This window comes from Neomonachus schauinslandi, chromosome 3, assembly GCF_002201575.2.
Source record: "Neomonachus schauinslandi chromosome 3, ASM220157v2, whole genome shotgun sequence".
Lineage (NCBI taxonomy): Eukaryota > Metazoa > Chordata > Mammalia > Carnivora > Phocidae > Neomonachus > Neomonachus schauinslandi.
The window spans coordinates 53370737-53390084 of record NC_058405.1 but is presented as its reverse complement, the minus strand read 5'-3'; the positions used below and the strand labels follow the sequence as shown (position 1 = coordinate 53390084).

General features: G+C 39.1%; 1 protein-coding gene across 1 annotated transcript in view; it reads right to left on the bottom strand.

Annotated features, from left to right (window-relative positions):
* DNAJC15 (DnaJ heat shock protein family (Hsp40) member C15) overlaps positions 1–18995 on the bottom strand; it is a 76742-nt gene extending 57747 nt beyond the window's left edge. Inside the window, exon 1 of the mRNA XM_021697912.1 lies at positions 18866–18995. Coding sequence (XP_021553587.1) covers positions 18866–18970 — 105 coding nt within the window. The 5' untranslated portion in view covers positions 18971–18995. The remainder of the gene's footprint in view (positions 1–18865) is intronic.
* Between the last annotated feature and the right edge of the window lie 353 nt (positions 18996–19348).

Below are 19348 nucleotides of genomic sequence, written 5' to 3'. Positions count from 1 at the left end.
GGGGTATGCCTGGTGTGTTTAAGGAATACCCAGAATGCCAGTGTGCAAGGAAATAATAGTAGCTTGGACCAAAGGGATTGGTGATGAAGATGGGGAAAAGTAGTCTGCTTCTGGATAAATTCTGAAGATAAAAACATTAAGATTTGTTGAGAGATTGGAAGTGAAGTATGAGAGAAAGAAGAAACAGAGTCCACTGACAGATGAATGGATAAAGAAAATGTATGTATATATACACTGGAATACTATTCACCCATAAAAACGAAGCAAATTCTGGCATTTGTGACAACATGGATGAACCTGGAGCACATTATGCAAAGTGAAATAAGCCAGACACAGCAAGACAAATACTGTATAGGATCTTACATTTATGTGGAATCTAAAAAAGCTGAACTCATTGAAGCAGAGAGTAGAAAGGTGGTTGCCAGGGCTGGGGTAGGAGAAATGGGGTGATGTTGGTCAAACATGTAGTATAAGATGAATAAGTTTTACACTTGAATTTGCTAAGAGTATGTCTTAAGTGTTCTCAACACACACACACACACACACACACACACGAGGTGATGGATGTGTTAATTAGCTTGATTGTGGTAATCATTTCACAATGTATATGTATATCAAGTTACATTGTATACCTTCAATATATACAATTTTTATTTGTCAATTTTAACTCAGTAAAGCTGGGGTATAAAAAGGGATGTCAAGGTTATTGCCTTACACAGCTGGAAGAATGGTGTTGCCTAAGAAAAAATCTGTGAGAGGACTGGGGTCAGAAGAAAGGGAGGTCATCAGCTCTCTTCTGGACTTGTTTTTCTAAAAACATGCCATCATGAAAATGATAAATAAAGCCCAAGCAAAGAAGTATGTGAATTTGTAACACCTGGGGAGAAAAAAGGTCTCATCTAAGAATGGAAAAGAAGGGGCGCCTGGGTGGCTCAGTTGGTTAAGCGACTGCCTTCGGCTCAGGTCATGATCCTGGAGTCCCGGGATCGAGTCCCGCATCGGGCTCCCTGCTCAGCAGGGGGTCTGCTTCTCCCTCTGCCCTCTTCCCTCTCGTGCTCTCTGTCTCTCATTCTCTCTCTCTCAAATAAATAAAATCTTTAAAAAAAAAAAGAATGGAAAAGAAGAATGGGCAGGTTGTCTCAAAAAACATTCTTTCTTTGTTATCTTGCAGTGACTCAATTCTCAAGGGTTAACCACAAGCAAATCACTTTCTGCTGAACTCAGTGTTTTATGCTGCCTTATTATTTGGTTCAATTTCTACAAAGAAAGCTCTTTGAATTTAAACAACGTAAGTGGAAAAGAAAAAAGAGGAAATAAGAAAGACTGTTGGCAAATCAGCAGAATTTGGGAAAGAAAGGTAATGCACATTCAGATCAAAAGAAAGAGGGGAAGAGAATTTATACTTAAGAAAAAGTGTCAGACATGATAAAATGACATCAGGAAGACAATTTTTACAATTATCCTTCCCTAAAATCTTCAAGCTGGCAGGAATTTCACAGATCTTCATACCTAAATTGGACTAATCCACATTAATCTACCTGGCCTTTACCATCCATTGCCAAAAACAAATACATTTGAAACTCTCTCAAAACACTAATTCCCCTGAAAACCTTAAATTAAGTAAAAAGGAAAGGCAAAGCTAACTACATCTGTATTTGCTCCACTTTAAAGTCACTTGATTTATTCTTAACTGCAGGCAAGCATTAATTTCTACAGCAAGACTAGATAGTAAATAAAAGGGCAAAACAAAAACAAAGCAAAAGAATAAAACCAAAAGCCAAACATAATAAAAAACAAAACTCTTAGGCTTAGCCCAATTCAATATTTCTCTAACTTCTAATAAATAATTAACAAAATCCCCCAAACTTAAATCCTTGCTATACAGTTATTTCTTTTTTTCTTTTTTTAAATTTAGTCATTTGAGAGAGAGAGGGCACAAGCCGGGGGGGCGGGGGGGGGAAGGTCAGGGAGAGAGGGAGAAGCAGACTCCCCACCAAGTGGGGAGCCCGATGCAGGGCTCAATCCTAGGACCCTGGGACCATGACCAGCGCTGAAGGCAGATGCTTAACAGACTGAGTCACCCAGGCGCCCCTACATAATGATTTCTTAAAAATTTCTTTTAAGTACTGTTTTGCATTTCTTCAGTGACCCACTGATGTAAACCTTGTCTCCATTTCCTCCTAATAAAATAAGCAGCTTTCTTTGTTCACATTAAATGTGGCTGGTCAAAGTCCTACCTCCATATCAACTTAGCCCTGGATGCTCCTGGGTTCATCATAGCTTTGCCAAACCAGGCCGTACATTTGGGTCCAAGTCCTTAAACCCAAAGATACTGTGATGGTTCATTTTCTATGTCCATTTGGTTAGGTCAGTGAAACACTGATCGAGGTGTTGTTGTGTGGATTATTTTGTACATGTGGTTAGTGTCTACTATCAGTTGCTTTTAAAGGAGTTTATCTTTGATAATATCGTGGGCCTCATATAATCAGTTGAAAGGCCCTACAAACAAAATTGAGGTTTTCCTGAGGAAGCAGAAATTCAACCTCAAGAATAAGCTACTGTCTAAAAGTTTCCAGCCTTCAGGTTTGCCCCACAATTTTATTTTTAAGATTTTATTTATTTGAGAGAGAAAGAGAGAGAGGATAAGCATGGAAGGGAGGGCAGAGGGAGAGGGAGAAGCAGACTTCCTGATGAGCAGGGAGCTGGATGGGATGTGGGGCTCAATCCCAGAACCCTGGGATCATGACCTGAGCCAAAGGCAGGTGCTTAACCGACTGAGCCACCCAGGTGCCCGCTGCCCTACAAATTTTAGACTTGCCAGTCTACATAATTATGTAAGCCAAATCAGCAAAATAAATACATAAATAATACATACTACTTGGTTCTGGTTTTTTGAAAAACCCTGACTGATATAGACTTCTGCTGTGTTTCAGTACCAGAAAATAAAGCCTTTAGTCATATCCCCTTGATTCACTCATTATTCACTAATTAATTCAACATTTAAACATTTAATCCGGGTGCCTACTACAGACCAGGCACTGCACTAGGGGTAAAGAAATAGATCAGTAAGATGACCTTACAAAGGTTATAAATGGATTCAAAATCTTAGAACAAAACATGTATGTCTTCAAATTCTGCTAGCTTGCTTTAATTATTTTAGATTATCTATAACTGTTATCTAATTCCTTTGAGAACTTAGTAGATTTTCAGCTAGAAATACTTCTTGGAATAATAAAAGTATGCTAATACTATTTGTCAATGATTCTCAAAAGTTGACACATAGGACATTTCCATTCTTAGGCTTCAGATTTTAAACCAGATAAAACATACTCTAGGTTATTTGCAAAGGCACATAGTTGTAAATGCCATCCTTTTCTCATCTTGCTATATTAATGTGCAGGAACATTGAAGTTAAGATCCACTGCTTTATACAATTATACTGAGATAACAGTGTGCAGAGAATAACCTAGTGCACAGACTTTGCTAGTGTTAACATGGTTCATCAGTCAATTCTGGAACAAGGATACACTAACTAAAAACTCTAAGTATATAAAATTATAATAACATAGTAATTGGAATTATTTAAAAATTTGTAAAAACTTTCACTTTCGCTTGAGAGGGGAAGACTTCATTTTTATATCTTTATTACAATTTAGTCAATGTAGTAGGGAGCAGTGGAATTGAGAGGCTGAAAGATGACTTCAGCAGATATTTGACCAGGGGCCGTCAATGAGACACCTGTACCTACTCTTACACATTTTCCCGGGGAGCTGGTCCCAACCCTATATCTGGACCACGGCATTTTCTCTCAAAATAAACTCTCCCTCCTCTGAAGCTTCTGGCTGTGAGGAAGGGAGCGGAGGTACCTGAGTCATATCCCCACAACCCTCACTGACTCTATTAGTCCCTGCCCTTCTGTTTCCACCACCCTTCATGAAAAGACATGATCAATCCCTATCCCCAACACAGAAGGGTGTTTGATACATGGCTTTTCAGCTACTAAACAGCAAAGAAGAAAAATGGAACTACTCTAGACAGGCAGCAAGATCAAGTAAACTCCCAAATATGAAAGAAATCAACGCCATTGGAATCTCTCCTATTCCAGTATCACCACCTCTCCACCTCCCAGTTTATTTCACTGCTGTGATCCCAGACTACAGCTTCAAAATTTGTCTCCCCTACTCAACTGTGAGCCTCTAGAGAGCAAGAAGTAGGCTTTATTCATCTTTGTAGTCCCAAAATATAGTATGGGCTAAATAAAAGTTAGTGGTTAATTGACAGGATAGATGCATATGGGGATAGATGGTTAGACAGACAGATGGCCAGCTGGCTAAGTACTCTGCTTCTGGGCAATAGATGCCTTCTGAGAAAAGTCCAGATAAAGCTGAAGGACAGAGTCAAGGTTAGGTCAAGGAGGAAAATGGGACGGTACTGGGACAAAATAAAGGTTAGAAGATGGGAAACCTGAATTCTGATTAAGGTTTTGCCCTTAATTCACTGTGACCTTAGGTCACCACAAGTGAATAGGAGGACAGGGATCATCTATAGCCTATGTTAAATATTTATAAAATGTTAAATATAGATTAGACTAGTTACCTGTGGAATATTTTAAACAGATTCAACCAGACAACTTATATAAAGTCAACTTCCATCTATTTAACAATATGGAATCATCTCAAGATCAAGCGACCAGACCAGAAACAGGCAAGACCTTCAAAGCAAATTTCTAATCAGAAAATTAACTCAGAATGATACTGAAAAACAACTATCGCATTTGGAAAATATTTGTTAGGAAGTAAGAACTAGTGGGGGCTCTGCATCTTTGCTTTGTGTTTTCCAATGCTAAACATGTCAAATCTATAAATGTAACTTCTGAGACTTGTTCTTTGGTCTGAAGCTTCAGATACACCTGCTCTCAAAAGCTGGCTCTTTTAGGGAAATCCCTTTTACGAAGATGGCGCTGAAGGCTAAGAAGGAAGCCCCTGCCCCTCCCAAAGCCGAAGCCAAAGCAAAGGCTTTGAAGGCCAAGAAAGCGGTGCTGAAAGGCGTCCACAGTCACAAAAAAAAAGAAGATCCGCACATCACCTACATTCCCACAACCCAAGACACTGCGTCTGCAGAGGCAGCCCAAATATCCTCTAAAGAGCGGCCCCAGGAGAAACAAGCTTGATCACTAGGCCATCATCAAGTTCCCCCTGACTACTGAGTCAGCCACGAAGAAAACAGAAGACAACAACACACTTGTGTTCATTGTGGATGTCAAGGCCAATAAGCACCAGATCAAACAGGCTGTGAAGAAGCTCTACGACACTGACGTGGCCAAGGTCAACACCTTGATCAGGCCTGATGGAGAGAAGAAGGCATATGTTTGACTGGCTCCTGACTATGACGCTTTGGATGTTGCCAATAAAATTGGAATCATCTAAACTGAGTCCAGCTGGCTAAATCTAAATATAAATTTTTTCACCAAAAAAAAAAAAAAAAAAAGCTGGCTCTTTTAGGCACTTCAAGGTTCATTTAGGTCTAAGAGTTAGTTTCTTTAACTTTCATCACTGCCCTAAATTTCTCTCTTTCAAGTTTAAGGAGTATCCTTAGTTCTGTTTCTAAAATTTGGAAGAAAGGGACTTTTTTACCCAATGGATATCCTTTACCATTTTATTATTATACTTTTATTAAATTATTTCTTTGTCCAGTGACTTCCTGAATTAAGAATTCTAAATTATCCCTGAATTAAGTTCTAAACTTTTAGCCTTTCTTCAAATGAGCTTTCCCCTCCCTGCACCTCCACACTTCATACCTACTTCTCCCTTCAATATATTTATTTGTTGTCTCTTTCTGGAAAATTTCTATTGACTGTTTTAAAAGATGCAAGCAGAAATACACACATTATTCTAGATACAGAGACACTATACTTTTACACAAAAAGATATATTTCTGTTTTATTTTCAACAGCTTCCTTAGGGTGTCCAATGTTTTGTTGGCATTTCTGACTGCAATACAGTAAGTCAAAGTCACAATCATAGAGGTGAAAGAAATGACAGAAAACAACTAGCATAGAAAAACCCACATTTTAAAGAGGAAGGCATTGAAGTCCTGAAAAGTGACATTCCTTGTCCAAGTTATAGCAGTGGTTATCAGTGTCTGCACTTGAACTAAAATACAGGTATTTTAATTCCAGACTGGACGCTATGTCTTCAAGCAACAATTTAAAATTATTCCCACTCTTCAAATTATAAAAAGCTGTCAATCTTTCCAGTGTGAGCTCATATTCAATGAAACATCCCTATCTGACTTTAATGCCCATTCACAAAAGCCTTATCATGTCTTACCCTATTTATTAGTTTTTTAATTACCTAGAAAACATAATATCATTTTATTATCTAATGCCAAACTAGATCCTAGCACCAGCCCTTGATGCCTTTGCTCCTTATAATTCCCTTTTTCACAAAATTTTATCTTCCCCCACCCATCCCCAAGAAGTTGTATTTTCAATATTCCTACATTTAATATAAAATCATTCAGTTTGTTAAGTATAGAAGTAGATTAAATTGACCATTTTAGTAAGTATGTAAGTGGAATTACTCATATTTCCTTCAACTTTTATTCTGGATAGGGACATGTGGCAATCTTGTCAGTCTTCAGGTATGAAGGCCATTACTAATGAGAGCATACATTTTAGCCAGCAACTCCAAGTCTTACAAGTTGTTGAGGGAGTGATTCAGTGAACAATCTCATGAACTGATGCTCAGAATTCAAACTGGGACAATCTGTCTTGAGGGTAATTTCATCATTGGAATCAGCAGCCTTAAATATATTCAAGTCATTAGGCTCAGTAAGTATAATTTAAAAAAATTATCCTAATAATCAGAGAGGTGCATAAAAACTTACATATGAGAATATTCATCACTGCACTATTCATAATATAAAAAACTGGAAACAATTTGAATACCCAGCAATAGGGGGATAATTAAATAAATTAGGGCATATCTGAAATATGCACTGACAAATAATATACTGAGGAATGGTTATAGATGATATAATAAATGATTATAAACCAGAATGTACAGCATATACACAGAAGAAAAAGGGAACAGAATGAGATAAACCAAAATTTAACTGTAGTTATATATTCTTAGTACCTAAATTTTATCATTTAAACAAAGTCCTAGAATCATAGATTTTAAAATCAAAGAAATATGGTTTGACTTTTGGATCTCTACTTGTCAGCTCTATGACCTCTGACAAACTACTTAACCTCCTCATCTGTAAAATAAGGATAATACTTATAGGTCGGTATGAATTTTTATAAATTAGAAAATTCACATACATCACTTAGTATTTTAGATGTGATAAACATTCAATAAATGGTAGCTATTACAATTACTATATCACATTATTACACAGTTGTTTCTTTCAAAGTCAGAGGAAAAAATAAAGGTTACTAAGAAAGAAAAATCTTGCAAAAATCCTACTTGGTCAGAGGGGCTTAAAAACTTAATTTCTTAAGCCAGAAACCCTCTGACCTATCACAAATTCCTCCTGGCACTCTTCAATAAAAACAAATGCACTGATCTCTGGCATCTCCCTTTTTATCGCTACACTTAATTTTGCACCCTGATCATAAAAATGATCTTGCTGCATCTCTAGCTAGCCTCTTCTCTATCATCTACTCCTACAAGCTTTTATTACACTGACTTTAGAGTCCCTGGCAAGTACTCCCTAAACTCTTTTGGCTTACATCTGATGTATACCTTACCTGCAACAACACTGTAGCTTTGCTTATTCTTCTTGCTTGGGAAATCATGCCATTTTCTGAAAACTACTTTTACTCCCTTACAATAACCTATTTCACTTTAGGCAACAATTCCTTAGAGTGGTAATGCTTACAGCTCAAATTTCATTACACAGTATTCTTTTCTTCCTTTCTGAGTTAAGGTGAAATAAAATTAACTCTGCTTCAAGGTTTAAGAATTTTTAAACATATCTTGAAGTATCTAAAGACTCTGAAAATTAGCACAAATACCAGGACTATAAATCATTTCTCGGAGTTGGATTTCATCAATTTCCGATATCTAAATGATGGAGCAGCAATATCATTCAGTAAAAAGTCAAGGACTTTTCAAGTCAAAATTAGTTTCATATCTTAGACCTGCCACTTACTAGCTATATGACCTTGACCACTTTGGTCCTCAGTTTTCTTTTTTTTTTAAGATTTATTTATTTTCGAGAGAGACAATGAGAGACAGAGAGCATGAGAGGGAGGAGGGTCAGAGGGAGAAGCAGACTCCCTGCTGAGCAGGGAGCCCGATGCGGGACTCGATCCCGGGACTCCAGGATCATGACCTGAGCCGAAGGTAGTCGCTTAACCAACTGAGCCACCCAGGTGCCCCAAGTCCTCAGTTTTCTTATATGTGAAATGGTGAAAAGTAATATCTAACTTTTCAGAGTTATTATGAGAAATGGGAAAATGTAATCACAGCATCTGGTAATTAGCAGACATTGACTAAGTGCTAGTTTACTTCCTCAATTATCTGCATGCACATCATGAACTCAGTACATTCATGCCTATCATTCTGTTTTATTTTTATATATTCAACAAATAAAAATAGAAAATATTACTAATATTATGGAAGCAGTAGACAGGTATGAAATTTTTCACTTTATAAAATAACATTTGAAAAGATTAAGAAGCAGTGTTTTGGGGCAAACAAACTTGGAAAAAACTTGTACTGGCCAAAGGTGAATTTATAGTACAAGGACCTAAAGCGATACTCTACAAAATCTCAGAGTCAAAAAGCCCTAGGATACCAACGCAGACAATAACATTAGTGTCAGAAACAGATCTGTTGATACTTAGAAATGAGAATGAATGAATCATGATAGTCCTACATGATATTCTAACTGTTCTAAACTACATGATATTCTGCTTTTAAATAATAGAATAGCACAAGTTTTCTAGAATGGAAGGAAAGGCTGAAATGGGTTACCCCAAATCACTTAAAGGAAATATACAAATTAGGTATCACTTCATGGCACTTTTTAAAACTTCTATTTAAAACTCTTCACAAAAGCCATATAATATACTTAGAAATGCTATTAAGTATTATATAGTTATGAAGTTCTTGGTGAGTAAAACTTTAACATCACTGCAGAAAGAAAATAAGGGAAAAAGTGCTGTTTATAGCACCATCTGTAACTGATCTCAAGGCTGTTTTAGTTCTTAACCCTTCAGTTCTACATATCTGCTATACAAAATTATTTTTTCAGTTGTGGTGGTAGTGATGGTTGTTGTTAAATTCCAGGTATGCCAAGTGGAAATTATTCCTTGGAAGATCATAATAAATCATTTAGAGGAATATGCAGTATTTTACGTTATACCTGGAGATAGGCACTCTGTGCACTGACTTAGTAAGATTCTGTAACAAACCTGAAATATAATGATAAATACAGAAAGACTGATGAATCTCTCTCTCCGTCTCTCTCTTTGATTTCACAGTCCCCTGGCATCCTCTATTAGCAGTCCCTAATGGCAGATATTGAAAAATAAAAATAAAGCCAAACCAACAAAACAAAAAAGAGCATGGCTGAAGCTGTAGGAGAAATGCTACATTTTCTGGTGGACTAAAAGCGCAGCCACTCACCCCAAGACAAGAAAATCTTTTACTACCATACTTCATCAGCTATACAAGGGGAAGATAAGGAAAATGGGGACAAGTTGGGTAAGAGGATAAAAATGAAACTATTAGGATCCAGAGTTGTGACCCAGAATGAAGTTTCCCCTAAGATAAAATGTTATACACACAAGGCTTCTTAGAGAAATGGTTGATTCTAGGACAGGGACAAAAAACATACAAAATGAGCCTAGAGCACCTTATAGTGCCAAAAGTAAGGAAATGTTCAAAAAAACCCTACAGCAATGGGGTACGTCAAAGGTGTATAGGAGCCAACTGAAAGAGATACCAAAGCCAAAGGTGGAACAATTTGAGCAACAAGATGAACAATACTGGGTTATAACCCAAAGTGTAAATATCCACAAATCCTGACTGATATAAATAAATGATTGAGAAAATAAATAAATGGGGGAGAAGAGACAGATCTCCTGTGCAGAAAAATTCCAAATAATTTCATAAAGAACTCCACCCTCAAGGAGGGGAAGCGTAACTCCCCACTCCTTAAATGTGGGCCACATAGTGACTTCCTTTCAAAAAGTACAGTATAGAAAGGGGAAAAATTAACTTTACAGTGGAGAAACCAGACAAATACTACTTCATCAGATTAGATCAAGGTCAACCTATATAGTGAGAGATCATGTTTATAGCATGTGCCTTTTATACGGACAAATTCCAGGGGAGGCGCACTCTGCAAAATATCTGACCAGCATTCCTCAAATCTGTCAGGGTCATCAAAAACAAGGTGAGTCTGAGAAACTGTCACAGCCAACAGGAGACAAAAGAGACACGAAAACTCAATGTAATGTGGTATCCTGGATGGGATCCTGGAACATTAAAAGGACAGTACGTAAAAACTGAACAATCTGAAGAATCTGAAAGAAGTACGGACTTTGGTTAATAATGTATCAAGCAGGGGCGCCTGGGTGGCTCAGACGGTTAAGCGTCTGCCTTCGGCTCAAGTCATGATCTCCAGGTCCTGGGATCGAGCCCCACATCAGGCTCCCTGCTCGGCAAGAAGTCTGCTTCTCCCTCTTCCTCTGCCTCTCCCCACTGTTCCTGCTCTCTCTCTCTCTGTATCTGTCTCAAATGAATAAATAAATAAATAAATAATTCCTTTAAAAAAAATAAATAAAATAATGTATCAAGCAATACTGGTTTGTTAATGATAACAAACATACCAAACTAACACAAGATGTTAGCCGGGCAAATTGAGTGAGGTGCATGGGGATTCTGTGTGCTATCTTTTCGCTTTTCTATAAATCTAAATCTATAGTTGAAAAATAGTCTATTTAATTATAAAACGAAAAAAATGTTACACGTGGTGATTAGATTTTCATGAGAGCTAATAATGCTTATTTAATCCCTAATAGTATTTAAGTAATATTCAGAGAGCATAAGACGGTGAAAATGGAGTTCCTGAAAGAATACTCTGCCTTACACTGTGAGTGAAACAGATTTCTGTAGGTAAAGGAATACACATCATTTATAAAATAGTGTTTTGTAACAGTGTTTTTAGGAGACTATGCTTTCAAATTTCTCAACATCTGTGGAATTCAAATCGCCTCACAGCTGAAAACAGCCAAAGTCAGTGTGTTGGTCCCAGACCTGTTCGTATTCACTGATCCATTCCCCAGCTTTTCCCTACTCCGCTCTGTTGGGAGGACGGCTAAGTCCTGCAGCCTCCTGTGTCACGTGGCTCCAGCTGAGTCCGACCAATGGGATGCAATAGTGGGAGACAGGAGGGTGGTAAAAGGGGAAAGGCCAGGGTACTTCTCCCCTTTCCACTCTGTGTCTCTGTGGCTGCAGCTCCCCACTGGACACACCCCCATGGTCCAGTTACCAAGCAGTGGTTATGAAAACACCACCTCTTCCATTTGACCCCACGGCCGTGAAGCGGGCAGTGGCTTTTTACTCTTCTCAACGTCTTCACTGCCTCACAATCCGGCCTGGCTTCACAACAACTCCTTCACCTATAAAACCAACTCTCTGTGCTACAATTCCTTTGTTTTACATAATTTAGATGTATCTGCTTTCCTGGTTAGACCTTCACTGACACAGTTAGGAAGGCTGAAGGGGAAAGAAGATAGAATATATTTTGAGTAAAAGCAGAGGCAAGAAAGCAGAATACCTTTGGGGTTCATCCACACATCAACTGTGTGACCTAGGGCAAATTATTTCATTGCTTTAAGCCTCAATTTAGTCATCTGTAAGTGGGGGATTATAATATGTATCTACACCTCCCAGGGTTATTACGTGGACTAAATTGAGTTCACGCATTTGAAGAATTAGCCTAATGCCTGGTATAAAACATTTGGCTATCACTGCTTTCACTGCTGCCATTATGGCCTCTAGACTCCAGAGGACTGCCCACTCTAATACAATCTTAACCGGTCCTGCCCTCTTCTGCTTCTCTATCCTCTACCCTTCTTAAACACTTCCCTAGGCTTAATATTCATGAAGCCCGCCATCGATCACATAGCTCCTACAAAACTTCAACTGCCTATAGACATGGTCCTCACTCCTTAACTTGCCATTCAGGTATATCCACAACCTTATCCCAACATATTTTTCCCCTTGATAATAAGTTACATTTGTTTTTCTCTCTTTCTAAGCTTCTCTTGAAAAATCAAATATTTTTCAAGCCCCTTGAGGACAAAACCCATGTTTGATTCATCTTTTAACTACAGCACTTGGCCTCAGTACCTTACCTAATAAAGTGGGACTCCAGATCTCACATTTAGGAAGTACTGTTTTTGTTTCCGTTGCCTGAGGAGACATATCTAAAAAATGTGGCTAAGGTCAGTATCAAAGAAATTAGTGCCCTTGTTTTTTTCTAGGAGTTTTAAAGTGAGACTCATTAAATAAGTGTTGAATGAATGAATGAACAAATAAATGACAGTGCTTAACAGAGCCGGTCTTGAATTAGGTATTTAAATTTGATCCAATTTACCTTCTAGAAAAGTGGCTGGCAAATGTACAGCCCCACACACCAAATTTGGCCCTCCAACTACTTTTGTAAATAAAGTTTTACTGGAACACAGCCACATTTACGCATTATCTATGGCTGCTTCTGCTTTACAGTGGCAGAGTGCAGTAGTGTAGCAGAGACCATATGGCCTGCAAAGCCTAAAATACTATTTAGCCCTCTACAAAATAAATCTGTTGACCTCTGTCCTTGAGGGTGGCAATCCTGGTTTATCTATATCTGACCCACAGACATCTAGTACATAGCCTCCATGTATTTGGTATTCAAAAAAATTTTCTTTTATTAAACTGAATGCATTGACAAACTTTAGAAAGAGATTTGGAGACCGTGTTATTGGATGTAATAAGCAATAAAATGACCAAAACCTGGAAAAGCACATCAAAAGTCAGATGTGTACTGTGACAGCATATAAAATTTATTAGATGCTTATATTTTACCCTTTACCATTAAAAAAGTCAAAAAAGAGAGACAGTCTCATTTGTCTTACTCTTTTTATTCCTCAGGGCTATCAGTTCATAATTCTATAAAACATTTCTCGAATCCTCTATTTTTTTCCTATCCAGTTGTTTCATTCAACTGCTAATTTAACCATTTAACAAAAATTTATGGGGCAGTAATCATGTGACTGGTACTATGTTGAGAGCTGAGAGAATGAGGATCCTTAAAACATGGTCCCTGCCTATAAAGAATATCTAATTTTAGTTTAAAAGACATATTTTAGGGGTGCCTGGGTGGCGGAAGGTTTAAGCATCCACCTCAGGTTGTGATCTCAGGGTTGTGAGACTGAGCCCCACATTGGGCACTGTGTTCAGCACAGAGTCTGCTTTGGATTCTCTCTCCCTCTCCCTTTGCCCCTCCTGCTCGTGCTCTCTCTTTCTCTCTACAATAAATAAATCTTTAAAGTTAAATAAAAGACGTATTTCAAAAAGGAGAAGCACTATTTATATAATACCAGCAAATCAACAAATGGACCAAGTCTGGTATCTGTTACTGCCACCTAGTTTCAAACATCCACCAGAAAAAAACAGGGCCCCTGGTGGCTCCGTCGGTTAAGCAGCTGCCTTTGGCTCAGGTCATGATCCCAGGGTCTTGGGATCGAGCCCTGCATCAGGCTCCCTGCTCAGTGGGGAGTCTGCTTCTCCCTCTCCCTCTGCTCCTCCCCACCCCTTGTACACTCTCTTATCTCTCTCCCTCTCTACAAATTAGAAAATAAAATCTTTTAAAAAAAAAAATATCCACCAGAAACAAACAAACCAGAAAAATTAAATGTTCCACTACTACAAATCAAGGAATTTCTGAAAACTGGGAAAACAGCCCACTCCATCACAGCTGCTACTGCTTGGTGGAGCGGGGGATCAAAGTTGTTTACAAATACCCTAAGGCATTTTATTCTTCCAAAACAGTAAATAAGTAGTAAATAACCTTCTCGATAAATATAAATTGGCTGAAAGCATTATAAAAATGCCAAAACTTCTATCTCAAGACTGTAATATTTAAGTTCAAGATAGACAATAGTTGTGCCAGTTGGAAATTAAGAAGGAAAAAAATTATTCTGCCTCAAAAAGATAGTTGTGATGTAGGAAAGATGAAGACTATTCACTCACACCACAAATAATTTATTTAGCATTTACCATATACATATACAAATATTTATTCAGCATGCACCAGGCCTTGTGCTAAGTTCTGGGGAAATAATAATGAGTAAGAAAGACACAGACTCTCGTTCTCCTTTAGAGGCTAACCTAAAGGAGAAATCCTATAGAAAAAAATACCTCATCAATATGTTAGAATCAAACAGTCATGTTTAAGTCACTCAATAGTAACAGAAGTTAATAGCTGTTCATTTAATGAACAATTAAGTGACTCCCATGTGTCAAATATAGTGCCAATCACAGAAGCATATAAAAGTTCTTGCCCAGGGGCACCTGGGTGGCTCAGTCAGTTGAGCATCCAACTCTATTCTGGCTGGTCATGATTCCAGGTCCATGAGATGGCCCCACCTTGGCTGTGAGGCCTGCTTAAGATTCTCTCCCCTGCCCCTCTTCCCCCTAGCTAGTGTCTGGTGGCTCTCAAAAAAAAAAAAAAAAAAAAAAAGGATATACAATCTGTAATCCATGTGATTTCTTCAAAGGAAGCTTCAAGGTAAACATTTTAAATGAAAAATAGTAGAAGTGCTTTCTTTTGTTTTGGTAATAAATAAGTACTTAATAATTTACATGTTTGATAGGTTTTAGTTTTCATGTTATCAAGTTGGCCTATAACTGAAATGTATATGTAACTAATTTTCTTATATGTCACACTATCCTACTAACACTAGGAGTTACACTTTTTGGGCAAGTACTGAAAACTAAAGGCTATCATTTCATACAAACTGGGTTTTTTTCAAAATGTTTTAAAATTTGATAATATTCTCTTCCTAACATTAAAGTTTCTTCTCTACTTTTCCATGAGAATCAGATTTGCTAAAGCAAAATATGACCATGACCTCTGACTATTACACAACTAATTGTAAGATACTATTTTATTCAAGGTACTATCCAAGCATTTTGACCTACATTTTTATCTTTTTAATCTCCTAAACTGGTTAATGCACATGAATTCTTAGTCCCTAAGGGGAAGTTTACCTGAGAAAGAGTTATTTAACATCTACAACTGCAGATGCTATATTTCAAAAACTTCAAAATAAACTGCATCTTTCAAAAAAATGAGAAAAATCTTTTCTTCAAGTCCTTGACATTTTATTTTCTACTATTTTCAGTAAGATTGCCAATATGTCCCACTCCTGGGTCATTTATTTTTTCCTAACACTTACCTTTGTCAGCTTTCCATCATTTTCAGTACTTCCAAGCTCCCCCAAAATTATTATTATCAGTTCTCTTATCTTCTAACTCAGCACTACCTGGGCCAATGATTCCAACAGAAGCAGAATAGGCCCTTAGGGACATTTTGAAAATTTGTGAGGACCTTTTGGTTGCAGTAATAATTTGGATAGGAGGGAAAGTATTTGGTGGATGGGGGACTATACATCCTAAAAGGTATGAAACAACCTTGTACAACAAAGTACTACCTGCATCCCCCAGAGTTTTAAAAGATTTCTACTGGACATTAAAGTACGTAAAAAGCCTATCTGTGATCATCTTAGTCTAGAACTTTATATAATACAGTATATATAAAATGTATCATTTTCACACTGTTTTAAAGACCGAATTTTTCGGGGCGCCTGGGTGGCTCAGTTGGTTAAGCGAATGCCTTCGGCTCAGGTCATGATCCTGGAGTCCTGGGATCGAGTCCCGCATCGGGCTCCCTGCTCGGCAGGGAGTCTGCTTTTCCCTCTGACCCTCCTCCCTCTCATGCTCTCTGTCTCTCATTCTCTCTGTCTCAAATAAATAAATAAAATCTTTAAAAAAAAATAATAAATACTGAATTTTTCAGAAGCGCAAATCTTATATAAATTGAGGGAAGATTCCATTTTGTTTTATTCAAAATTTTACCAAAAATTGTTAGCAATTTGGGAAAAATCAGTTTGTCAATGACAATGGCCCTTACAGTATCTGAAATGCCAGTACAATACATTTGAAATAGGTCTGCATTTATAGCTGTTACACTCATAGGGATTCTTTGCACTGGTGCAATATGCCAGCAACTGATTACTTCATTATGTCTTCCAATGTAATCATGTCCGAACATTTACATACTTAAATAGTAAACATGTTATTTTCTAGTAAAATACTTCACCTTTATGTTTCAATTAGACCATTACATTGATTTTTAAGTTATTTTTATGAATAGATTTCATTGCCTATGACTACGACTTTAGGATATTACAGGAGACTTTACAGAATATTTGTTATAAAAAGGAGGTACTAGGCTGGGCAGGAATCACTTTAGAATCACTGGCCTACACCTTAGCCTTCATGTGCCTGGACTACTAAAGATGTCTCCTAACTGATATCTTAAATTCTACACATATCTTCTTCCAAATGAAGTACCTACAGATGTAAAAGATTACCAATATTACTTCTATCTTCAAAATACCACAGAGCTCCCAACTGCCTTGCAAATCAGTCCAGTATGGAGATTTTTACAACTCTCCATAAAGAGATTCCTTCTACCTAACCTAATAATTTATCGAGTCTACATCACAGACTGAACACTCCACTCAGAAAGCCATTTTTCTAAGAAGTGAGCGAGTCACAGTGGAAAGGGTATATAGGATTTGGAATCCTAGGTCTGTCACTTTATTAGGAGAGTGATCCTGAGTAAGTTACTTACCACTTTGAGTCTCATTTCTTTTTTTAAGATTTTATTTATTTATTTGAGACAGAGATAGCAACAGAGAGCCCAAGTGGGGAGGAGAGGGAGAAGTAGGCCCTGGAATCATGACCTGAGCAGGACCCTGGGATCATGACCTGAGCCAAAGGCAGATGCTTAACCAACTGAGCCACCCAGGCATCCCTGAGTCTCCTCATTTCTTAAGTGAGAATTAAAAAGGACTTGCCTCACAGGGTTGTGGTAAGGAATGAATCAGACAAGCAGGGGCTCAGAGCTTGCTACTTCCGACTTTTATCTGTTTTGTTTACTTATCTATTCCAAGGTCTTAGGATAATAGCTGGCACCTAGCAGTATTCAAGAAATGTCTGTTGAATGAAAGCATACTGCTTTCTGAAACCTTCCCAGGCAAGCCCATCTGACTGTTGCAGAAATTTACCCGTTAATCAAGTAATGGTAATTGAGTGCTCATAAACTGGGTGCTTACTAGAAGTAAATCCTCAGTCCCCGCTCTTAGGAAACTTAGAAAAATGCTGGAAAATGACAGGTCAACATAACGGATGTCACAATACAGTGTATGAGTAGTCAACAATTGGTATGGACAATAAGTGCTATGCATCTAAAGACAAAGTATGTATCACTGTGGGCTGGCAAAGCATGGAATGCCGCGTGAAAAAGAATTAAAACAGGGTGCCTGGGTGGCTCAGTTGGTTAAGCGACTGCCTTCGGCTCAGGTCATGATCCTGGAGTCCCTGGATCGAGTCCCGCATCGGGCTCCCTGCCCGGCGGGGGGGGTCTGCTTCTCCCCCTGACCCTGCCCCCCTCATGCTCTCTCTCTCTCAAATAAATAAATAAAATCTTAAAAAAAAAAAAAAAGAAAGAAAAAGAATTAAAACAGCCACATTTCTAGACTTTCTCCAACTAATTCATTCCTCTTACACAAAGCCTGAGAGAGCTTGGTAACAGCCCAATCTGTCACTTCTCAGCTTAAAACTCATCAAAATGGTACCACTGCCCTCAGGATATCCCAACTCCTTCAGGTGCTTTACCAGATGCTTCATATGTTCTAGTCCCCATTAATCTTTGGGAACTGCAATGATTACTAATGTAGCCACTAGCTACATGTGGCTGAGCACCTGAAATGTGGCTAGTCCCAAGTGAGCTGAGCTGTTAGTGTAAAACACGCACTGGATTTCAAAGATTTGGTATAAAAAAGGGGGGAAAAAGGATGTAAAATATCTCAGTAATTTTATACTAATTACATGCCAAAATATTATTGTGGATGCATTGGGTTAAATAAAAATACACTTAAAATTAAATTCACCTGTTTTTCACATTTTAACTATCGCTACAGAAAACTTAAAGACATATGTGAGGTTGAGGTTCGCATTATGTTTCTATTGAACACTTAACTTCTCCCAACGCTGCATTTCAGCCCGAATAAACCACCTGCGATTTCCAACCGGGCCCTGTTCCTCCGGCCTACGACTTTGTAACTACTAGTACTGGTGCCTGAAACACTTTTTCCTCTTCCTTTCGCTGAGTTCACTGCCACTCATTCTCCAGAGTTCCGTTTCTAATCATCCCTTTCTCCAAGAAGCCTCCCCTGACCTCACTCCCTACCCTGCAAGAGTGGACCGGGGTCTCCTCCTCTGAGAATCCCCCCTGTAGTACTTATCACACAGTAGCTGCAACTGCCGGTCTCCCGGTCCGTCTCCCCGACAAGACTTTAGCTCCTGGAGGGAACAGAGACTCTGCACACGCCCACTCGTCAACGCCTGGCGCGGAGCACGACTCCGCGGGACGCCGGAGGAGATGGGACAAACATGTGACTACCAGGACTACCACGGTTCGAGGGGTGAGAGCGTCCGGCCTACGGGAATGCTGGGGTGCTAGCAGGCCGGCCCGCAGAGGGGCGGGTGCAGCCGGCGGGACTCACCAGTCCCTGGTCCAAGTCCGCGTCCGGCCGTTTGGTCGTCGGCGGCGAGTACTCGGCGTAGCGCAGACCCTCGCCGGCAGCGGCGACGCCACCACGGGCAGCCATGGCAATGCGACGCGGGAGACCGGTGCGCCGCGGCGTCGCCTACGAGACGGCCGCAGGGACAAACTAGTTAGGGCGGTTCACTCGCGGGTTTAGCTGGCGCCGCTCCTGCCTCGCGGGGGGAGGGCAGGTCTCCAGGAGATCTCGTTCTCGCCCAGGCTCGGGCCACTTTGTCCCCGAGAAGCCAGGGTCAGACTCAGACCTGAGGCCCCTGGCATGTGTAGGGTTTTTTGTTTGTTTGTTTTAGGTTCGCAGGCCCAAAGCCAACATTGGGTCTCCTGGGCATCGTGCGGTGGAGCCTGGCTTCTCCCCAGCCCTCTTCCGAACCAAGGGCCGGGATTTGAGCCCTATGGGCGGATTTTGGTCTCATCAAATGGCTAT